This window comes from Perognathus longimembris, chromosome 1 (genome assembly GCF_023159225.1).
Source record: "Perognathus longimembris pacificus isolate PPM17 chromosome 1, ASM2315922v1, whole genome shotgun sequence".
NCBI classification, from domain to species: domain Eukaryota; kingdom Metazoa; phylum Chordata; class Mammalia; order Rodentia; family Heteromyidae; genus Perognathus; species Perognathus longimembris.
The window spans coordinates 71,200,956-71,224,710 of NC_063161.1; the positions used below are offsets into that span (position 1 = coordinate 71,200,956).

The 23,755-nt window shown below is 52.4% G+C and overlaps 1 protein-coding gene across 1 annotated transcript; it reads left to right on the forward strand.

The window, feature by feature from the left end:
• The first annotated feature begins 9,404 nt into the window (after window positions 1-9,404).
• Slc12a9 (solute carrier family 12 member 9) lies at window positions 9,405-23,515 on the forward strand. The gene is made up of 14 exons (XM_048368434.1): window positions 9,405-9,506; window positions 10,231-10,457; window positions 10,593-10,727; window positions 12,185-12,316; window positions 13,001-13,309; window positions 14,750-14,857; window positions 14,965-15,076; window positions 16,132-16,289; window positions 16,395-16,477; window positions 17,142-17,266; window positions 17,437-17,629; window positions 17,750-17,924; window positions 18,947-19,093; window positions 22,342-23,515. The coding sequence occupies exons 2-14, from the start codon at window positions 10,277-10,279 to the stop codon at window positions 23,229-23,231; spliced, it is 2,748 nt and encodes a 915-aa protein (XP_048224391.1). The 5' UTR covers window positions 9,405-9,506; window positions 10,231-10,276; the 3' UTR covers window positions 23,232-23,515.
• The last annotated feature ends 240 nt before the right edge of the window (window positions 23,516-23,755 follow it).

Consider the following 23,755-nt stretch of genomic DNA (forward strand, 5'->3'; position numbering starts at 1 on the left):
AACAAAAACCACCCACCTAAATAAGTTTCAATCCCCTAAATTAGATGATGAGTACAATGTTTCTTGATCAGTGTCATCCCTTTCATTGTTCTCCCTACTTTTCCCTGTCTCCTTCTTACCCTCAATGTGTGTGTGTGTGTGTGTGTGTGTGTGTGTGTGTGTGTGTGTGTGTGCCAGTCCTGAGGCTAGGCACTGTCCCTGAGTTTTCTTGTTCAAGGCCGGTCCTCTATCACTTGAGTCATAGTTCCACATCTGGCTCTCTGCTGGTTGATTGGGGATAAGAGTTTGGGGGGGGGGGGGCGGCTGAGAATATGGCGTAGTGGCAAGAGAGCTTGTCTTGTTAAAAAAAAAAAAGTTTCTTGGGCTTTTTTTTTTTCCAGTACTGGGGCTTGAACTCAGGGCCTGGGCACTGACCCTGAGCTCTTTTAGTCAAGGCTAGCACTCTACCACTTGAGCCACAGCACCATTTCCAGCTTTTTCTGTGTATGTGGTACTGAGGAATTGAACCCAGGGTTTCATGCATGCTAGGCAAGCACTCTACCACTAAGCCACATTCCTAGCCCCTTTTTCTCTTCTTTTCTTTTCCCTCCCTCCCACCCTCCCTCCTCTCCCTCCCTTCCTTCCTCCTTTCCTCTCTCTCTCTTTTCTTGCCAAGGTGGCTTCCTAAATTCCCAGATCTCAATATGATTACACATGTTTGCCACTGGCACCGGGCAGTGTTTTCACTTTATTACGGAGTTAGGAACCAGGGAGGGAGGTGAGTGGGCCGGGCCACGGGGCAAAATTGAATTATGAGAACAGAGCAGAGTCCCATCACAGAGGAGCCCCCACATTTTATGAACTTCAAGAGCCGTAAAATGTGGATGTGTCCCACTCTGACCACAACAAACCTCTGGAACTCATCACACACAACGTTGTAATCCCAGTCAGTATTTGGGATGTGGAGGGAAGAAACCTTCAAGGTTGAAGCCACCCTAGGCTTAATTCATTGTGAGCCTCTGACTGAAAAACAAAAGCAAACCAGCAACTTGGTCACTAATGGCTTATGTCTGTAATCCTAGCTTTTCGGAATGCTAGGATCCAGAGGACTGATATTCAAGACTGGCCCTGGCAGAAAAGTTCATGACAAAAAAAGAAAAAGGGTGCTGAGGTTTAAAGCCAGCCCTGGCATGAAATCCATGAGACTTTTGTCTCCAATTCACCACCAAGAAAAGTCAGAAATGGAGCTGTGGCTCATATGGTAAAGGGCTAGCCTTGAACATATAAACTCAGGGACAGCACCCAGGTTCTGAGTTCAAACCTCAGAACCAGCATCCAACGTGGGCCCGTCTTGAGACACAGTCAGAGACTGTCTTGAAAACAACAACCAAAGTCTGGACCCTGGTGGCTCATTCCTGTAATTCTAGCTACTCAGGAGGCTGAGATCTGAGGATCTCACTTCAAAGCAGGCCCAGGCAGTAAAGTCTGTGAGACTTATCTCCAATAAACCACCCCAAAACTGGAAGTGGCTCTGTGGCTCAAAGTGGTACAGTACCAGCTTTGATTAGAAAAAGCCCAGGGACAGCTCCCAGGCCTTGAGTTCAAGCCTGAGAACCGACAAAAGCAAGCAAACAAACAAACAGGGCTGGAATATGGCCTAGTGGCAAGAGTGCTTGTTTTGCATACATGAATCCCTGGGTTCAATTCCCCAGCACCACATATAGAGACAACGGCCAGAAATGGCGTTGTTGCTCAAGTGGCAGAGTACTAGCCTTGAGCAAAAAAAGAAGCCAGGGACAGTGCTCAGGCCCTGAGTCCAAGCCCAGGAGGAGCAAAAAACAAAACAGCACCACATATACAGAAAATGGCCAGAAGTGGCGCTGTGGCTCAAGTGGCAGAGTGCTAGCCTTGAGCAAGAAGAAGCCAGGGACAGTGCTCAGGCCCTGAGTCCAAGCCCCAGGACTGACAAAACAACAACAACAACAACAAAAAAAAAAAAAAAAAAAAAAAAAAAAAAAAACGGACAGTCAGATGCAGGTAGCTCACAACTGTAATCCTAGCTACTCAGGAGGCTGAGATCTGAGAATCAGGTACAAAGCCAGCCTAGGCAGGAAACTCTATGAGACTTTTATCTCCAATTAAGCAGCAAAAAGCTGAACGGGAGGTGTGGCTCAAGTAGTACAGCATCCACCTTGAGGAAACTAAGGGAAAGTGCCTAGGCCCTAAGTTCAAGTCCCAGTACTTCTAGACAGACATACAAAAAGACCCACCAGCCACTTCCTCCTCTCTCAAGGGGTGCAGGCTAACAGGAGGGGCAAGGCCTCTCTGCCTTGGAGTCCTTTTGTTGAGCCAGGCCTCTCTTCCACTGGCCATCGAAGGGCTGTGATTTCCCCCACAGGGTTCCAGGGAGACCTTTGCACCCTGTCCCGGATCATAACACTGCGGGGAGGAAGAGTGAGGACTCCTGGTGGAATAGAGAAGATAAGGCAGGACTGGGAAGGGGAGCCTTGGTGGAGGTGGAGCTGGAGAGGAAAGAAAGGCAGGGGTGGCAGAGGGGCCCTGTGAGTGGAGAACTAGAGGTACGGGGGCTCAGGGGCTGGGGGCCCTAAACTATGAAGGCTGGAGAGGGGAGGGAAAAGTAGAAAGGTGGAGGGGAGGATGGGAGAGGGGTGGTGGGAGCCTCCATTGTCCCAGCAGGGGGAAGTCTTTTGTTTCCTCTCTTCCCCTGGCAGCCTGACAGGATATGAGCCGAAGCCCCCAGGCATGCCAGCGCCCCACCACCACTGCACGTGGCCTTTCCCTTACCATTGTATCTCTGTGGGGAATGGGGGCTGGGGTGTCAGGACACTGACTCTAGGTGGGATTATAAGGACTATTTGTGGCCACAGGCCTGTCTACAAGGGTATGGCAGGGGCTGGAAACCTCTGGGCTGGTTAGTGGAGCTTGGCAGAGGAAAGTTCGGATTTTTGGGAGGAGCAGGAAGCCAGACTTGGGTGGAGCCAGCACAAGAGGGTAGCAGGTTGGGCCAGGGGGTGGCAGGCTGGGCCTCCAGAGGAGATGACGCCGGGCCTTCAGGTCGCCGTCCCAGCCCCCACCATTCCCATTTGGGCCTCACCGGGCTCCCCCATCCCCTCCAACCCCCAAAGCTGACCTCACCCCACCAAGGAATCCACGACCTGGCTCCCGCAAACCCACGTGTCCCGCCCGGGCGCTTGGCTTCTAACTCCCGGTGTGCAGCCCGCCCCACCCCTGGACCCATGGGTCCCCGGCTTCCCGGGTCTGGGAGGAGGCCGGGGGCCCCACCCGCCGGGCCCGCAGGCCGCTGCCTCCGGGGCCCTCTCTCTCTCGCTCCCTTGGTTCTTCCTGCAGGAGGGGCGCCCGGCTCGGCCTGCCTCTCTTCCCGAGCCTTTTGTTTGCTGGAGCTGCAGGAAATTGTGGGGGCGGCGGCCTGGGCCCATCTGCCCCAGGGACCCGGTGGAGGGGCGCAGCCTTAGTCCCAGGGAGCCGAGGGCAGAGCGGCGGGCCGGTGGGCTGTGTGGCCCGGGGTCCCGGGGAGCTGAGGCTGCCTGGCACCCGAGGCCCCCCAACCACAGAAGGCGAATCCCAGGGACGATGGGGATCCCAACAGGCGGGGGTGGGGGGTGGGGGACGGCCACCGAGCGAGCTCCGAGGGACAGGAATGCGTGTCTTGTTTTTTGTTATGTTACTTTTTCCCCTAAAAAACATGGTGGTGGAGAGGAAGAGCAGCACGAAGCTCCAGAATTCGCGCCTTCTCGGGACGCGAGGGGAAAAAAAAGCGGCGGCAGGGACGCTCTAGCGGAGCGGCGTCCTCTCGTTGGTCGCCCGCTCTCCGAAGCCACCGCGGCGCCGCCGTCCGGCGTCAGGGGGCGTGGTTACGCCGCCACGTGACCTCGGGCCCCGCCCACGGCCGGTTTGGTGGGTGGGCTGGGAGGAGACCCGGCAGGCCTCAGCCTCTCCGCCGCTGGGTTGCAGACCTGCACACGCTTCGCAAGGCCAAAGGAGAACCTTCTAACTGAGCACCGGTGCTTGCTCCTCAGGAGGCTGAGGCCTGAGAATATCCGTAGGAAGCCAGCCCAGGCAGGACAGTCTTTGAGACTCTTAGCTCCAATGGACCACCCAAAAGCTGGAAGTGGAACTATAGCTCAAGTGGCAAAGCGCCAATTTTGAGAGAAAAAGCTAAGGGACACCCAGACTCTGAGTGCCAGGCCCAGGACTGGTGCACTCGGACACATGTGCGCACACACACACGCACACACACACGAGTAAATAAATATTTGAGTTCAGAAGACTTAGCTGAGGTTGGCTCATTCATCATGTCTTCTATACCACAAGAACATTTTTGGGGTTGCTCACAGCCCAGCAGGAAGACCTTTGTGGGGGCAATGAAGAGAGAGGTTGATGTGCAAACTGGGTAGGAATCTGTGAGTACATCCATGGAAAGTATACAGGACCTTGACACTTGCGAGCAAAAGGAGACACTACCAATATGCATGCTAAGACTCCCAAGTGTGAACCAGGACTGTAGTTGGTGACTCAAGCCTCTCCCTCCATTGATTGGTGGAGTGTTTGGCTTTTACTTTGAGGGAAATGGGAAGCCATTGGAGTTTTGGGAAAGGATTTTTGGAAAAGAAAGCCTCACTAGCTGATGTTTGCTTGGATAGAACCTTTAAGGGCTATGTTGAGGATAGCCTCTGGGTTAAAGGTCAGAGCAGGACAACTACGGAGGGGTGGGAAGAGGAGCTGGGGGCTGCTTGAGTGGTTAGTCCTGAATGGATTGTATCTTGATTGTTTCTTGGAAGTCAAAGGAAATTAATTAATAAATAAATTACAAAAAAAAAGTCAAAGGAAAAAGGAATTGTTGAAGGGTGTGGAGTGTGAGAGACCATACTGAAGTAGAACCTCAAAGTTTGCAGGGTGAATAATTGGTAGATAAGAAGATGACTGAAGGAGTATTTTGTGGTGAGGGTTGATCTACACATCTGATGTAGGATATGCCAAGATTCAGTTTCTCACTTGGCCCCGTAGAAATGCTAGTAGAAGGAACTGGACGTTGGTGGCTCATTCCTGTAATCCTGGCACCTTTTGAGGTTGAGATACAGAGAATTAAAGTTCCAGGCCAATTAGGACACACACACACACACACACACACACACTGCATGTCTGTTGTCCTAGCTGTAGGACTTAGCTTAAAAAAAAAAAAAAGCAAAAAGAAAGTCAAAAAAAGAGGAGAGGGGGCTGGGGATATGGCCTAGAGGCAAGAGTGCTTGCCTTGTATACATGAGGCCCTGGGTTCGATTCCCCAGCACCACATATACAGAAAACGGCCAGAAGTGGCACTGTGGCTCAAGTGGCAGAGTGCTAGCCTTGAGCAAAAAGAAGCCAGGGACAGTGCTCAGGCCCTGAGTCCAAGGCCCAGGACTGACCAAAAAAAAAAAAAAGGAGAGGCCTGGAGGTGTGGCTCAGAGATAGAGTGTATGCCTAGCAAGTGTAAGGTCCTGAGTTCAAACCCTAGTACAAAGAAGAAAAAGAAGGAGGTGGAAGAAGAAAGAAAGGAAGAGAGAAAAAAAGAAAGAGCAACATTAGTAGGGGATTCTTAGATGGAGGCCTTGAAACAAAATAAAGTTTACAGGCAAAAAAAAAAGTATTTAAGAGATGAATGTGTTGGGGAGAGAGAAGAGCTTTATACAATTGCCAAACAAAGGAAGAGAGGGAAGTTTGCTCTTAAACTGGCTTCTCTACTGCAGAGGGGCCTGGAGGTGTGATAGCTAAGGGGCAGGAGTAATGAGGGAGGATCTGTGCTAATAAAAAATGAGAAGGAATGTTCTTAAATCTAGAGTAGAGGTCTGTGCTACAGATACACCCTTGCACTATTATTGGATGATATTTAAAACTATGAAATTGGGTGAGATCACAAGGAGGTGGAAGGTAAATGGTGAAAAACTCTCCAGTTCCGAGTCAGGCAGGCTGCGGGTTGTTAATTCATGTAATCTTGGGTCTTTAGGAGGCAGCTGAAATTTGAGGACTGCAGTTCAAAGTCAGCCAAGGCAGAACATGCTTTGAGATTCTACCTTCAGTTAACCAGCAAAAAGCTGGAATTGTAGCTCAAGTGGTGGAGCGCCAGTCTTGAGTGAAAAGTGCCAGCCCTGAGTGAGCTGGAATACAAAAATAGTAAATAAATAAAAGGAAAGCAGGACTTGGAAGTAAGATGAGGAAGGCAGAGCAAGCATGGGAAGGATGAAGGGAGGGATGAGGATTTGAACCTATAGATATGGGAGAGTAAATGAACTTGAGAAAAGTTGGCAGGGGTACCCAGTGGCAATGAAGGCCCATTTGAGTTTAATGGCCACGAATCTGAAATGACATGGCTGCCATAGTTGGGTGACATTTGCTGCAGCCATAGTCAACTGCTGCTGGAAACAGTTGGATGAGTTTGCTGGGGCTGTGTTTGTTTGTTTGTTTGTGCCAGTCCTGAGGCTTGAACTTGGGGCCTTGCTTGGCTTTTTTTTTTTTTTTAACTACTTGAGCAACAGCTCCATTTCTGGCTTTTTTTTTTGGTGGTTAATTGGAGATAAGGGTCTCACAAAATTTCTGGCCCTGGCTGGCTTCAAATCATGTTCCTTAGATCTCAGCCTCCTGAGTGTCAGGAGCCACCTGCACCTGGCTTTAAAAATAACAAGAACAACAAAACTAGTATACATTAGTTATATAAAGGGTGTTTCATTGTATCATGTATGCATGTTTTATTGTATCAAATATGCATTTAATGTATCTGGATTAAATTCACCCCTCTATCACTTTCCCTTCCCTCTCTCCTCCCCTACCTAAAACAATCTCAACAGAGCTTATTTTATTTTCACACATGCAAATGCAAATAAAGTACTTGGACCTGTATTCTTCATTCTCCTTCTCTGATAGACCACTGTACTCTTGCTATTTGATCCCCTCTCCCAATAACAATGTCTATTTTACTTCTGTGTCACTTGTGGATGTATTAATTGTACCAAGATATTTCAGCCATGCATATATTTTGTTCAGAATAACCCTCTATTGTTACAGCACTACCATGCCCAGATTGGGGTCTTTTTCTTTTTGCTTACTAACCTTGAATGCTCAGACTACAGCACTACCATGTCCAGATTGAGGTCTTTTTCTTTTTGCTTAACCTTGAGTGCTGAGACTACAGCACTACTATGCCCAGATTGTGGGTCTTTCTCTTTTTGTGTATGACAGGACTTTGTTATGTTATCCAGGCTGCCCTCAAACTCACGGTTTAATAACACAGGCATGTCTATGGCCATGCTCAGTTTGTGTGTGTGTGTGTGTGTGTGTGTGTGTGTGTGTGTGTGTGTGTTATTTTCTGTTCTTGTATGTGAAACAAAGTCTTCTGTTGTCTACACTGGCCTTAAATGAATAGGCTCAACACAGTCCTACCTCAACCTTTTGGGTGCTGCAACTACAGCATGTGCTACATACCCAGTTTCTGTACATTTTTTTTTTAATACTTGGTGAATAGGTCTCATGTAGCCTAGACTGGTCCCAAACTCAGAATCATCATCCCTGATCCTCATAATTATATAAAAATGTACACTTTTTTTTTTTTACACTGGCAGGTTGCTTTCTTTAAGGATTGGCCAATTTATAGTCCCAACCAAAATATGCAAGAATCAGTGTTTCCTCAGTTTTTCTGTCTCAATAGAATTTGGACTTAAGATTGGATAACTGTCTATTTGGGTCATTTGTATTTCTTTGAACTATTAAATTTGTTAATTCCAACTAGATGGCAACAAAAAATAAGATGTGTTATGAAAATCTGACTACTTTTCAAATAACTGCAGCAAATGGGCCTCTTGTTTCATTTTGTAAAAAAGTTTAAATAGGGGCTGGGGATATAGCCTAGTGGCAAGAGCGCCTGCCTCGGATACACGAGGCCCTAGGTTCGATTCCCCAGCACCACATATATATATGGAAAATGGCCAGAAGGGGCGCTGTGGCTCAGGTGGCAGAGTGCTAGCCTTGAGCGGGAAGAAGCCAGGGACAGTGCTCAGGCTCTGAGTCCAAGGCCCAGGACTGGCCAAAAAAAAAAAAAAAAAAAAAGTTTAAATAAAGGAAATGTGTTCAGGAAAAAAAACCAAAACCCTATTGCATTCTCATATCCATTCCTCCTTTTTTGTGTGTATGGCAGTCCTGGGCCTTGAACTCAGGGCCTAGGCACTGTCCCTGAGCTTTTTTTGTTAGACCCATAGTGTCACTTCGTGTGTGTGTGTATATATACTTAATTGGAGATAAATCTCATAGACTTTCCTGCTATGGCTGGCTTCAAATCACAATTCTCAGATGTCAGCCTCCTAAGTAGCTAATATTACAATTGTGAGTCACCAGTGCCCGGCCCTTCCATTCCTTTATCGATCTACAGCTTTCCTTGAGATTCCTTAAACTACATAGTTGCAAAGTATTTTCAAATTGCTAGGTACTGGTTGCTCACGCCTGGGATCCTAGCTGGTCAGGAGGCTGAGATGTGAGGATCGCAGTTCAAAGCCAGCCTTGGCAGTAAAGTATGAGACTCTCACCTCCAATTAACCAGCAAGAAGCTTGAAGTTGGAGGTGTGCCTCAAATGTCAGAGCACCAGCTCTGAGCTAAAAAAGCTAAGGAACAGTGCCCAGGCCCAGGGTTCAAGCCCCAGTACAGGCATACACTTAAGCTCATGAATCTTAGGGAGGTTTTTCCAGTTCACCCCTTTCTTCAGATAAAGAATCGTGGCTGTTGATGGAACCTGGAAGCGTGAAGAGGGGCCCCAAAGTTGAGAGCTGGGTGAATCTGGGGGTGAGAGCCCCTCCCAGGCAGCGAAGATGCTGAGATTGACAGGCCTCGCCTCAGCCTCCGGCCGGACCAGTGGCCCAGGCCTCCCCCTGGTGGCCGAAGCGGAGAGCGCGGCGGGCGGGCAGGGCCTGGACCCCGCGCTGGGGGCGAGGGGCGAGGGGCGGAGCGCACGGGCCTGTAGATCCCAGAGGCCGGAGAAGTCGGGCTCCAAGGGCTCCGAGCGATCACCATCACGGAGGCCGCCTGCAGTTCCCCGTCTCGCACCTGAGCCGGAGTCCCGCCCCGCCCACCGGCTGTCTTCGGCCGGCCCCGCAGGCCCCTTTCAGATGGCAACTCCTCCCGGTCGGGGCCGGCATGGGGTCGTCTGCACCTGGGTACCGGGGCGGGGGGCGGTGAGGACCGTAGTCACCGCCGGGCGGGAGACGGCCGCCCGGGCCGACCCCCGCCAGCTCCAGGAGAGGGGCGTGGCCTCACAAGGCACGTGCCCACACTTTGGGCACGCCCCCCCGAAGACCGCGCCCAGGGGCGGAGCCTGAGCCTGGGCCAATGGGGCGCCTTGCCGGGAGGTGGGCAGGCTCTGGGCCTGGCATCCCGGCCGCCGGCAGCCTTTTCCGGCCCCCGCGGCCCCCCGGGTGTAGCGGGTCCCCCGGCGCGCGGGGATCGCCCGAACCTGATCGGCCTGCGAGGGGTGAGCGAGCGCCCTGCGCGCCCCGCTGCAGGGTGCGCCTGCCGGGGGAGGCCGGGCCGCCTACCCCATCCTCCGCGGGAGCGGGTGGGCCGGAGCCTGAGGGTGGGGGAGCGGGCCGGGGACCGAGCGTGGAGGGGGCGAGCCGGCCGGGGTTGGCCATGGGATGTTTGGGTGGGTAGAGTGGGGGGGCACCTCTGTGTGAGTGGGAGGAGTCTGGAGAGGGGGCTGGCGGAGAGGGGGGCTTTGGAAGTTTTCTTGTTGCCTGTGGCTGGGTAGGGGTGGATGGTGTGGAGGGGACTTGGGGGGCCCAGGACTGTCAGGAGGGGTGGAGGCCTTGCCGGTAACTTACTTCCCTCTTGGGAGATTTGCTTCCTCTGTGCCGCTAGTTCTGCAGGGTTTGAGAGGCTGGCTAAACCCTGGTGCCAGGGGCCAGGGTCTGGGGGAAGGGGTGGCCTTGATACCCAGGCCGGACACCCAAGATTGCGGAACGGCCCCTGGGGGCATCTAGCACCCCAAGGGCTCTTTTTAGCCGCCTGGCTCTGTGTGTGTGTGTGTGTGTGTGTGTGTGTGTGTACACGGGGTATGTACACGATGTGTGTGTACACGTGATGTCTGGTGTGTGCGCATGTTTCCTCAAAGCTCTCCTTTTGGAGAACCTTCTGGGTGTTTGGTTAGGACTTTGTTTGAGGAGGGGGCTATCTATGCTGCACAATCTCATTTCCAGGCCGCCAGACTGACCCATCTGTGGCTTCCTCTGCCTGGGCTCAGCCATGGCCAGTGAGAACTCCCCTCTGCTGGCCTACCGGCTCCTGGGGGAGGAGGGGGCTGCCTTCCCTGCCGGTGGAGCTGGAGGACCTGGGGGGACATCCACCCGGAAGCTCTCCACCTTCCTGGGCGTGGTGGTGCCCACGGTCCTGTCCATGTTCAGTATCGTTGTCTTCTTGAGGATCGGTGAGTTGGGGGATGAAGTTGGAGGAGGGGGTATGCCATGTGGAGGCAGGGGAGGGTCCCTAGGAGAAGTGGGGGGTGGAGGGCTGTTGGAGGCTGTTACCGGGTGACCTGCTCTTCCCCTTGCACCCAATCCAGGGTTTGTGGTGGGCCACGCTGGGCTGCTGCAGGCTCTGGCCATGCTTCTGGTTGCCTACTTCATCTTGGCACTCACCGTCCTCTCCGTCTGTGCCATCGCCACCAATGGAGCTGTGCGAGGGGGCGGGGCGTATTGTATCCTGCAACAGTGGTGGAGGGGGGGTGGATGAGGAAGGGGTCAGTATCTCCCTTCTGTGGGGACCTGGCAAGTTCTGATGAATAGTCACGATCCTCTAACAGTGTTTCCCTATGATCATTTTTGATCTTTTATAGTCCCCCCACCCCCTAGAGCTGAGGACCAAACTGGGGGCCTTGAGCTCACCTTGTCAGGCAGGCGCTCTTCCGCTGAGCTAAATCCCCAGCCCCCCTTTGGTCATTTTTGAGATGAGGAAAGCTGGGTGTAAAGGTGGCATTGGAGCTCTGGATACATTGTACAGGGAACTGAGTAGCCCTTTACAGAGATAGGGCTTGGCCAGGAGGCCCGCTGCAGTGGTTCCTGGGCAGCCCCCATTCCTTTTCTTTTCTTTTTTTATTTGCCAGTCCTGGGGCTTGAACTCAAGACCTGAGCACTGTCCCTGGCTTCTTCTTCTTTTTTTTTTTTTTCTTCCTGGCTTCCTTTTTGCTCAAGGCTAGCACTATACCACTTGAGCCACAGTGCCATTTTTGGCTTTTTCTATATATGTGGTGCTAAGGAATTGAACCCAGGGCTTCATGCATGCTAGGCAAGCACTCTACATCTGCAGCCCTGCAGCCCCCTTTCCTGTGCTCCATTTCTTCCTTTTTTCAGTTGGTCAGGACGTGGATGCTGTCCCTGAGCTCTTTTGCTCAAAGCTAAATGCTCTACAACTTTGAGCCACAGTGACACTTCTAGTGTGTTTTTTGTTTTGTTTTGTTTTCTGATGGTTAATTAGACATAAGAGTCTCGCAGAGGCTGGGAATGTGGCCTAGTGGTAGAGTGCTTGCTTAGCCTGCCTGCATGAAGCCCTGGGTTCGATTCCTCAGTACCACATAAACAGAAAAGGCCAGAGTGGTGCTGTGGCTCAAGTGGTAGAGTACTAGCTTTGAGGGGAAAAAAAAAAAAAGAAGCTCAGGGACAGTGCAAGTTCTGAGTTCAAGCCCCAGGACTGGCAAAAAAAAGAGTATCACGGACTTTCCTGCCCTGGCTGGCTTTGAACTGCAATTCTCAGATCTCAGCCTCCTGATTAGCTAGGATTATAGGCATGAGCCACCAGCGCCTGGCCTTTTTATCTGCCTTCCTTACTTCCTTGTTTCCTTCCTTCCTTCCTTCCTTCCTGCCTTCCTTCTTTCCTTCCTTCCTTCCTTTTGTGCTAGTCCTGGGGTTTGAACTCAGGTCCTAGACACTTAGCTTTTGTCCTCAAGGCAAGCACTCTTACTATTTTGAGCCACAGGTCCACTTCCAGCTTTTTGGTAGTTAATCAGAGATAAGTGTCTCCCAGACTTTTCTCTGCCCAGGCTGGCTTTGAACCACCATCTTCCGATCTCAGCCTCCTGAGTAGGTAGGTAGCCCCTGTCCAGCTTCTATTTCAATGTTTTTTTTTTTTTCCTTAACCGTTGCCCTTGTTTGCTTATAGTCATGATCAGCCGGACACTGGGGCCTGAGGTCGGCGGCAGCATTGGCCTCATGTTCTACCTGGCTAATGTGTGCGGCTGCGCGGTGTCCCTGCTGGGGCTGGTGGAGTCCGTGCTCGATGTCTTCGGGGCTGGTCTGTGTTCTTCCCATGGGGGGGGGGGTGTCTGGGTGGCACTGAGGGTTTTCAGAGTCCCAGATTGCGGGTCCCTAAGGGAGCGGGCCCTTGCAGGGGGATGCATTTGCTATTTTTTTTTTTTTTTTTACCATGCCTTGTGGCCAGTTTGCTGCAGGCTATGTGGACATCCCAGAGACCATTCCTTCCTGAAAAGAGCTTATTTTGTGTGTGTATGTGTGCTGGTACTGGGGTTTGAACCCTCTTAACTTTCTTACTCAAGGCTACTGCACCCCACTTCAACCTCAGCTCTACTTCTAGCTTCTTCTTCTTTTTTTTTTTTTTGTCATCCCCCTAGCTTGAACCCAGGGCCTGAGCACTGTCCCTGGCTTCTTTTTGCTCAAGGCTAGCACTCTACATCTTGAGCCACAGTGCCACTTCTGGCTTTTTTCCCTTAAATATGTGATGCTGAGGAATCGAACCCAGAGCTTCATGTATGCAAGGCAAGCACTCTACCACTAGGCCTACTTCTAGCTTCTTTGCTGCTTAATTAGAGATAAAAGTTGCACAGACTTTTCTGTGTGGGCTGGCTTTGAACCAGAGTTCTCGGATCTCAGTCTCCTGAGCAGCTAGGATTCTAAGCATGAGCCACTGTGCCAGGTGAGGTCAGGCTTTCTGATGCTGCCCCTGCCTTTCTGTCCTCAGGTGCCACAGAGTCGAATGGACTACAGGTCCTCCCGCAGGGTTATGGCTGGAACCTGCTCTACGGCTCACTGCTGCTGGGCCTTGTGGGTGGAGTGTGCACCCTGGGAGCTGGTCTCTATGCCCGCGCTTCCTTCCTTACATTTCTGCTCGTTTCTGGCTCCCTGGCCTCTGTCCTGGTCAGCTTTGTGGCAGTGGGGCCCAGGGACATTGCCATAACTCCTCAGCATGGTGCCAATGGCTCTTCTCTGCCACCTCGGTATGGTCACTTCACGGGTTTCAACAGCAGCACCCTAAAGGATAATTTGAGAGGTGAGCTGGGCAGTGTGGTGGCCGTTGTGGGTGGGGGCTGGGCCCTTAGCGTCACTGGAATGAAACATGTCAGAAAATATTGGGCAGGGGGTCTGAACCCCAGAACAATACTGGTAAATGTGGATCTGCCCAGTGTGGGTTTGGTCCAGTGGAAAGAGACCATGAGACAGTTGGGGTCTTGGAGGAACTGGTAGTGTGTGTGCACGTGTGCATGTGTGCATGCATGCATATGCTCACATGCGCTCATGCTGGGCTTGAACTCAGGACCTCATGATCCTGCTTGGCTTTTTTTTGCTCAAAGCCAGTGTCCTACCACTTGAGCCACAGTGCCACATCCAGCTTTTTTGCTGGTTCCTTGGAGGTAAGAATCTCATGGACTTTCCTGCCCCGGGCTGACTTTGAACTATGATCCTCAGATCTCAGCCTCCTGAGTAGTTAGGAAGACAGGTGTGAGCCACTAGTGCTTGGCTCCCCTGGATTTTTCTGCTCCAATTGGTTTCCCACTATGAATGGGAGGCTAAGATCTATTTCTGGTGAGAAAATGATATTCTCGTTTGAGAGATATGACAAGGAGTTAGGAAACAGAATGGAGAGACAAAATGTTCTTCAAGGGCTGGGAATGTGGCTTAGTGGTAGAGTGCTTGCCTAGCATGCATGAAGCCCTGGGTTTGGTTCTTTTTTTTTTTTTATTGTCAAGATGGCATACAGAGGGGTTACAGTTATATATGTAAGGTAGTGAGTACATTTCTTGTCATACTTGTTACCCCCTTCCTCATTTTTCTCCTACCTTCCCTCCCCTCAACCCAGCCCCCCAGCTTTCATAATTTTTTTTAACCTTCCCAATGATGGACATCATCATTCTAACCTATAGTGCTTATGAACTTTATGAACATTAACAATAAAACAATTTCTTCCAGGTCGGGTGATATATACATTTCTTTCCTTTTGCTCAGTATAATCTGTTCTCTCTTTTTCTCTCATTTTCCCCCCATCCCCCCACCCCACTGCCCTTGAGTTGCTTAGTTTGCGTTTATCAATGTCCTGAGTTCGATTCCTCAGCACCACATAAATAGAAAAAGCTGGAAGTGGCACTGTGGTTCAAGTGGTAGAATGCTAGCTTTGAGCAAAAGAAGTTTGGGGACAGTGTCAAGGCCTTGAGTTCAGGCCTTAGGTCTGACAAAAAAAAAAAGTTATTCAAACAGAGTAGAGTCCTGTTCAGAGAAGGCAGGTCTGCCCTAGTGTGCCCAAGCTGAGCACACAAGGAGGAAGAGGAGACATAAGGGAAAGGGCGAGAATGGGGGAGGGATATGTCAGGCTGGGGGTCTTGGTGAGGATAGTGGGTAGACGAGGGGCATTGTGGGATGGGAGGGTGGGGTCAGGATGTGTGCATCCTCAGGGGGATGCTGACCCTCTTTGTTTCCTGGGAACCATCCCACCCAGCGGGCTACTCACAGGACTACACTACAGGCACCATGATGACTTTTGCCAGTGTGTTTGCGGTTCTCTTTAATGGCTGCACAGGCATTATGGCTGGGGCCAACATGTCAGGTGAGAGGCCCTTCCTGCTGGGGTGGGGGCGGGTGGAGGCTGTCTCCCTGAGAGATGGAGGGGAATGGCAGGAGGGCTGACCTCTCTCTCTGCCCTCCTCCCTTCAGGGGAACTGAAGGACCCCAGCCGGGCGATACCTCTGGGCACCATTATTGCGGTAGTTTACACCTTCTTCATCTACACCCTGCTTTTCTTCCTCTCCAGCTTCACCTGTGACAGGTACCTGGGTCGGGGGTGCCTGGCCCTGGGTCCCGAGGGTGCAGGGACTGTTGCTTAGGGTAGAGAGCATTGGACCTGCTGCCTGTGGTAGGAGCTAGCCTGTAGCCAGTTGTGAGCACTTAGGTTGGGGAGGAGGAGCTTGACTAAGCCCTGGGTGCTGTCCCTTAGTTGTTTTTTGTTTTTTTGTTTTGGGCTGGTTGTGGGGACTGATTTCAGGGCCTGGGTGCTCTACCCCTGAGCTCAAGGGGTAGCTCAGGGCTAGAACTGTACTACTTGAACCACAGCACCACTTCCTGTTTTCTGGTGGTTAATTGGAGATAAGAGTCTCACAGACTTTCCTGCCTGAGCTGGCTTTGAACCAGGATCCTCAGATCTCAGCTTCCTGAGTAGCTAGGATTACAGGCATGAGCCACCAGCACCCGACTGTCCTTTAGTTTTTTTTCCACTCAAAATTGGTGCTCTACCACTTGAATTGCACTTCTACTTCCAGCTTTTTTTTTTCCTGGTTAAATGGAGATAAAAGTTTCTTATCCTGGGCTAGGGATATGGCCTAGTGGCAAGAGTGCTTGCCTCGTATACTTGAAGCCCTGGGTTTAATTCCCCAGCACCACATATATAGAAAATGACCAGAAGTGGCGCTGTGGCTCAAGTGGCAGAGTGCTAGCCTTGAGCAAAAAGACGCTAGGGACAGTGTTCAGGCCCTGAGTTCAAGCCCCAGGACTGGCAAAAAAAAAAAAGTTTCTTATCCTGGCTGGTTTCAAACCTGGATCCTCAGATCTCTTCAGATTACAGGCTCAGGTCTCAGCCTCCTGAGCCACCAGTGCCTAGCTTTGGATTGAGTCTCTCCAGGTAACCCTGGCTTACCTCAAAGTGTCTATGTAACCCAGACTGGCTATGTAGTGTGAGTTTGCCACTTCCATTTTCCAAGTGGTCTGGGATTACAGGCATGCACCACCAAGCCCGCCTCTCACATAATGTCACTAGTGCTTTCCTCACCAGAACCCAAGGAGGACACTCATGCATTATCCCTGTGCTCCTCTTCCCTTCCCTCCCAGAACACTGCTTCAGGAAGACTACGGCTTCTTCCGCGCCATCAGCCTGTGGCCCCCGCTGGTGTTGATCGGCATTTATGCCACAGCCATCTCGGCCTCCATGAGCTCCCTCATTGGCGCCTCCCGCATTCTGCATGCTCTGGCCCAGGATGACCTCTTTGGTGTGTTCCCTTCCGCCCCCAGGACACTCTGGGCATGTCCTTCTAGGTCTTTCTTGCCCCCACATGGCCCAGACTGACAGCTGGGGTACAATTCTGTTTTGACAGGAGTGATCCTGGCCCCTGCCAAGCTGGTGACCCGAGGTGGCAATCCCTGGGGAGCGGTGCTGTATTCTTGGGGCCTTGTCCAGGTGAGCCAGCAGGCTGCACCCAGGATGGGACATTTTACACGGAGAAGGTTAATATACTGGCACTTCTGGAGGTGCAATGGCAGTTTTTATGTTTTGTGCCAGTCCTGGGGCTTGAATGCAGGGCCATGTACTTTTTATTTCTTTTTGTGCCACTCCTGGGGTTTGAACTTGGCCTGGGTACTATCCCTGAGCTTTTGTGCTCAAGGCTAGTGCTCTGCCACTTGAGCTACAGCTCTACTTCTGGCGTTTTGGTGATTAATTGGAGAAAAGAGTCTCATGGACTCTTTCCTGCTCAGGCTGAGTTTGAACGATGATCCTCAGATCTCAGCCTCCTGAATAGTGAGGATTATAAGCATGAGCCACTGGTGCCCAGCTAAGGGCCTTTCTTGCTTGGCTTTTTCACTCAGCTCTGGTGCTCTAAGCACTTGAGCCATAGCATGGCTTCTGACTTTTTGCTGGTTAATTGCAGTTAAGTATCTCCTGGGCTTTCCTGCCTGGGTTGTTTTTGAACTGCAACCCTAAGATCTCAGCCTCCTGAGTAGCCAGGATTACAGGTGTGAGCCACTGGTGCCTGGTTGCCAGGGCATTTGGGGGGCGACACTGGTACTGCATGGAGGGTTCACTGGCATGTGGCTCCATGTGCCACTTGTTGGTCTCTGCCCAGCTGGTACTCCTGGCAGGGAAGCTGAACACACTGGCTGCTGTGGTCACGGTGTTTTACTTGGTGGCTTACGCAGCGGTAGACCTATCCTGCCTGAGCCTGGAGTGGGCATCGGCCCCCAACTTCCGGTGAGAAACTCAGATGATGTCTGGGGGCCTGGAGAAAAGGAGGGAGAAATGGGGAGGATTGAGGCACTTGGCGAGGAAGGCAGTTGAGGGGTTGGGGCCCAGGGCCCACAGGGAGTTCAAAGCCTCCTCCAATCCCCTTCCTCCCTTTTTTTCCTGTCTGCCCACCCAAGCCCCACCTTCAACCTGTTCTCCTGGCACACCTGCCTGCTGGGCGTGGCTTCCTGTCTGCTCATGATGTTTCTCATCAGTCCCGGGGCGGCCGGCGGCTCCCTGCTTCTCATGGGCCTGCTCTCAGCCCTGCTCACTGCACGAGGAGGTCCCAGCAGCTGGGGCTACGTCAGCCAGGCTTTGCTTTTCCACCAGGTTTGGGGGTGCTTGCAGGAGGATGGGGAGGCAGTAGGGGAGAGCCCCGCAGGAGAGCTGCCTGTGGTGGGGCTGTGACTGGAGCTGCTCCTCTGCACCCCACCCCACCCCTAACTGCAGGTGCGCAAGTATCTGCTCAGACTGGATGTCCGGAAGGAACACGTGAAGTTCTGGCGCCCTCAGCTGCTGCTCCTGGTGGGGAACCCCCGAGGTGCCTTGCCTCTACTGCGATTGGCCAACCAGCTCAAGAAAGGAGGGCTCTATGTGCTTGGCCACGTCACCCTGGGCGATCTTGGTGAGCCACACTCCCAGTAGCTCCCTGCTTTGGTCTACACTTCCATCACAAAGCATTTCATGCTTTTTTTTTTCCTGTCGGTTGTGAGGCTTGAACTCAGGGCCTGGGCACTGTCCCTGAGCCTCTTTGTGCTCAAGGATAGCACTCTACCTACCACTTGAGCCACACCACTACTTCTGGTTTTCTATCCATTAATTGGAGATAAGAATCTCATGGACTTTCTTGCTTGGGGCCTGGCTTCAAACTGATCCTCAGATCTCAGCCTTCTGAGTAGCCAGGATTACAGGTGTGATACCTTGTTGTTTTTTTTTTTAATGCCAATACTGGGATTTGAACTCAGAACCCTGCATGCTTGTTTAGTGTTTTTTCCTGCTCAAGGCTGGTGCTCTACCACTTTAGCCATGCCTTCTCCATTTCTTGTGTTTTGGTGGCTGATTGGAGGTAAGAGAGTCTCATGGAGGAGTTTTTTATTTTTTTTTTATTTTTTGCCAGTCTTGGGGCTTGGACTCAGGGCCTGAGCACTGTCCCTGACTTCTTTTTGCTCAAGGCTAGCACTCTACCACTTGAGCCACAGCGCCACTTCTGGCTTTATCTGTTTATGTGTTACTAAAGAATTGAACCCAGGGCTTCATGCGTGCTAGGCAAGCACTCTACCGCTAAGGCACATACATTCCCAGTCTCATGGCATAGGCTTTTTTTTGGTTGGTGGTGGGGCTGTCCCTGAGCTTTTCATCTCAAAGCTAGCATTCTACCACTTTGAGTCACAATGCCACTCCTGGTTTTCTGGTGGTTCATTGGAGATGACAGTCTCATGGACTTGGCTGCACAGGCTGGCATAGAACTGTGATCATCATATCTCAGCCTCCTGATTATCTTGGATGACAGGCCTGAGCCACCAGTGCCTGGCTCTGCTGTTTCTCTGATGAACAACCCTAACCCCGTTCAGATCCCTCTTGGCATTTGGCTTCTCAAAAACTTGATAAGTTGGGGTTACAATCACTGCTTCCTCTCTTCACCCACAGATTCCCTGCCCTCCGACCCCGTGCAGCCACAGTACGGGGCATGGCTGAGCCTGGTGGACCGCGCCCAAGTGAAGGCCTTTGTGGATCTCACCCTCTCGTCCTCTGTGCGCCAGGGGGCACAGCATCTGTTGCGGATCTCGGGTCTTGGTGAGCCAGTCGGCCTGGGGTCCCTTCAGGTCCTCTCCATAGCCCCTTTAAATCCCTGCTCCCCTCCCCCGAGACCTCAACCACAGGCTGAGGACTGCAGAAGGACAAGATTAGACAAGAAAGATAACAGACTGCAGACAGGGTGATAAGGCCTGGCTGTCTGTTCCTCTCTCTCTCTCTCTCTCTCTCTCTCTCTCTCTCTCTCTCTCTCTCTCTCTCTCTCTGTGTCTCTCTGTCCTAGGGCTTGAACTCGGGGCTTGGGCACTGTCCCTGGCTTCTTTTTGCTCAAGGCTAGCACTCTACCTCTTGAGCCACAGAGCCACTTCCAGCTTTTTTGGTTTATGTGGTGCTGAGGAATCGAACCCAGGGCCTCATGCATGCCAGGCAAAGCACACTACTGCTAAGCCACATTCCCAGCCCTGCTTTTTCTTTCATTCTCTCTTCTTTCTCTTTTTTTTCTTTGCCAGTCCTGGGGCTTGAACTCAGGGCCTGAGCACTGTCCCTGGCTTCTTTTGCTCAAGGCTAGCACTCTACCACTTGAGCCACAGCGCCACTTCTGGTTTTTTCTATAAGGTGGTGCTGAGGAATTGAACCCAGGGCTTCATGTATATGAGGCAAGCACTTTACCACTAGGCCACATTCCCAGCTCTCTCTTCTTTCTCTCTCCCTTTCTTCCTTTATGTCAGTACTGGGACTTGAACTCAGGGTCTGGGCACTATCCCTGAGCTTTTTCTGCTCAAGGTTGCCAGTTAAGCCACACCACCACTTCCAGCTTTTTGCTGGTTAATTGGAGATAAGAGTCTCTTGGACCTTTTTCTCCAGGCTGGATGTTTTTGTTTGTTTGTTTGTTTGGTTGGTTGGTTCTGGGGCTTGACTTCAGGGCCTGGCTGCTGTCCCTGAGGTCTTTTGGTCAGGGCTAATGCTCTATACCAGTTTGAGCCACAGCTCCACTTCTGGTGTTTGAGTGGTTAGCTGGAGATAAGAGTCTCACAGTGACTTTCCTCCCCAAACTGGCTTTGAACCACAATCCTCAGATCTTAGCCTCCTGAATAGCTAGGATTACATGTATGAGCCGCCAGCACCAGGTTCTAGGCTGGCTTTGAGCTGTGATCCACAGATCTCAGCCTCCTGAGTAGCTGGGATTACAGGTCTGAGCCTCCTGCACCCATCTTGCTGTGTTGGGAAGTATTTGGGCTCTGAAGAGTGCTTTTCTAGAGACAGTGGGAGAATGTGAGCCTCGGGCTGGCTTGAAGCATCTGTCTCTGACCACTAGAGCTCAGAGACAGCAAGACCACAAGGGACTGATGTGGTCAGTGAAGTTTTTGTGGGGAGATGGTACTGCAGACAGGCTTGAAAAGGCTCACACAGCAGGGAGCCGTGGAATGTGGCCCCTGACACCCCCAAAGGATGCCCCAAGGGTGTGGGGGCTGATGTTTGTGTAATGGAACATTACCAGCTCTGTGATTCTTAGCACAGTGGCCTCTAGCCTTGTTACCCAGGCTGCTCCAAATCCACTTTCCTCCTCCTTTCCCCCCCTTTCCCCTCCCCATCCCCCCTTGCTTTCTCACCCCCTTCTCCTTCCCTACCCTTTCCTTCCCCCTCTTTTTTTTTTTTTTCAAATTTTTATTATCAAACTTATGTACAGAGAGGTTACAGTTTCATACGTTAGGCATTGGATACATTTCTTGTACTGTTTGTTACCTTGTCCCTCATGCCCCCTTCCCACCTCCCCCCCCCTTCTTTTAAATCTTTTTTGTTGTTATTATAAAGGTGATGTACAGAGGGGTGACAGTTACATAAGTCAGGTAAAGAGTACATTTCTTTTTGGTCACTGTCACCCTCTTCCTACTTTCTTAATCCTAGGACACTGTGTATCCGCCACTTCAGACAGGCTAAAGTTCAACAATACTAGACCTTGCCCTCCTGGGGCAAATCAGAGCCCTGGAAGACGGGCTGCCATTTCAGCCTACTGGGAGGGTTTTTGGGTTGTTTCTGTGCCAGTGCTAGGGCTTGACCTCAGGGCCTGGGCCCTGTCACCAGACTTTTTGCTGAAAGCCTGGTGCTCTACCACCTAAGCTGCAGCTCCACTTTCAGCTTTTGGTGGTGAATTGGAGGTAAAAGCCTCTTGAACTTTCCTGTCTGATCTGGCTTGGAACCACAATCCGGAGTAGCTAGGATCATAGGCATGAGCTACTGGAGCCTGGCATTAACGCACACATGCACACACACATACTCTCTCACACGGAGCTGTGGCACTCGGGAGATTTGGGACATGAAGGCTGGTTCCCAGCCAGCTTGATGGCTCTGAGGAGCTTTGGCGTGGGTGGACTGTTTACTTGTGAACTGGGGCCCTATGGGCCCTGAGGCCTGAGGTGAGTGACTTCACTTGGTGGAGCGTCTAGTTCCTTATCTATAAAGGGGGAGAAGGAAGTTACACTTATCTCATAGCGTGGCCTCACATGAGATAACATGCCAGAGTGATTTTTGTTCTGTTTTCTCTTGTCCACTAGGCTGTGGTCCACTATCCTCACCACAGCTGGAAAGCCCAGCCCATCCTCTCCTCTGTTCCCAGGCAGGGTCTGGGTGCCAGTTCCCAGGTAGCCAAAGCCATGAACTTCTGTCAGGATATTGTTAGACTCATTTCCCCATTGTGGAAATAGTATGCTGTGTGAGCTTGACAATGGCTCTGACCTACTTATTCTCCATGGCTGTGGAGTGCTCCTTTTTTAAAAGCATCCTAAATTATGCTGAGTGTGACAGCTCACACATGTAATCCTAGCTACTTGGGGAAGCTGAGATCTGAGGATTGCAGTTCAAGGCCAGGCAGGGCAAAAAAAAAAAAAAAAGAAGAAAAAGGAAGAATTCATGAGGCTTTAATCTCCAGTGAACCACCAACAAACCAGAAATGGAGGTATGGCCCAAGTGGCAGACTGCCATACCTTGAGTAGAAAAAGGAAAGGGACAGTGCCTAGCTGTGAGTTCAAGCCCCGGTATGGGGGGAAGGGGGAGAGAGAGAGAGATTGGAGTTGGACTCTGAGGTGGATTACAGAGATAAATAAAAGCACATGAGAATGTTTAAGGAAACCAAGTGATTGTGCAAAGGTATAGAATGTTGATCTCAGAGCTGGGGTGGAGGCGTATGGCACCTGCTGCTGTTCTGCGCGAGTGGGCTCGTCTTGTGTGGAGTCCACTCAGCCTGAGTGTGACTCCTTGTGTTCTTTGTGCCTCTTCCTCCTCTCTGCCCGCAGGTGGCATGAAGCCCAACACCTTGGTTCTGGGGTTTTATGACGATTCTCCTCCCCAGGACCATTTCCTGACAGACCCGGCTTTCTCTGAAGCTGAAGATACCACTGGGGAGGGGGGGTCCCCAGCCCTGAGCACCTTGTTCCCTCCCCCCCGGGCTCCCGGGAGCCCCCGGGCGCTGAGCCCCCAGGACTATGTGGCCACTGTGGCAGACGCCCTGAAGATGAATAAGAATGTGGTTCTTGCTCGGGCCTGTGGGTCTTTGCCCCCTGAGAGGTTGAGCCGGGGGTCCGGGAGCTCCTCTCAGATACATCATGTGGACGTGTGGCCCCTCAACCTGTTGCGGCCCCGAGGGGGGCCTGGCTACGTGGACGTTTGTGGCCTCTTTCTGCTCCAGATGGCCACCATTTTGGGCATGGTGCCTGCCTGGCATAGCGCCCGCCTTCGGATCTTCCTGTGCTTGGGGCCTCAGGAGGCCCCCGGGGCAGCCGAGGGGCGCCTCAGGGCATTGCTGAGCCAGCTGAGGATTCGGGCAGAGGTGCGGGAGGTGGTGTGGGGTGAGGGGACCCCAGCCAAGGAGCAGGAGGAGGAAGCCGAAGGGGACTTTGTAAACGGTGGGCAAGGGGATGCCGAGGCAGAGGCTCTGGCTGGCAGTGCCAACGCCTTAGTGCGGGCCCAGCAGGGACAGGGCAGTGGAGGGGGGCCCGGGGGCCCTGAGGGTGGAGAGGGCAAAGAAGGGCCCACCACCGCCCTCACCTTCCTGTACCTGCCGCGGCCACCCGCTGACCCTTCCCGGTATCCCCGCTACCTGGCGCTGCTGGAGACGCTGAGCCGAGACCTGGGGCCCACGCTGCTCGCCCACGGGGTAACCCCGGTCACCTGCACCGACCTCTGACGCTCAGGGTCTGGTGCAGAAGCCCAGCCTCGCACTGAGGCTGGGCTGCCTGGGGACTGGAGCCTGGCCTTGTTTTCAGGGCGTCGGTCCTGGGACCTCATGCGCTGATGCATCAGCGGACCGGCCGGCCTTTCCCTTCACTGGTGCCTTGGCCGGAGGAGCTGGCCTCCTGTGACTAGGCTACCTCAGCGTCCTCATCCTGGCCACAAACTCTCCGGCCCGGGTGGTGGTGACTTTGTGTTTGTTCTGTTTGTGTTTTCTAACTGCTGATCATAAATAAATGACCGAGACACTACGGGTGGTTGTGGTCCTCGCTGAGCCCTGTGGGGTGGGGAGGGTGGGGAGGGCTGGGAAGGGGCCGCCATGTGCAGGGGTCGGGGTGGGGGGGGGTCCGGGGACCGAGAGCCACCTCCTGCCCCAGCAGCCCTCCCCCAGTCCCGCGCCTCCCGCCCCAGCGCCCCCCCCCCGCCCACACCTCCCCCCAGTCCTGTGCCTCCCTCCCCAGCCGAGCCCCCAGGCCCGCG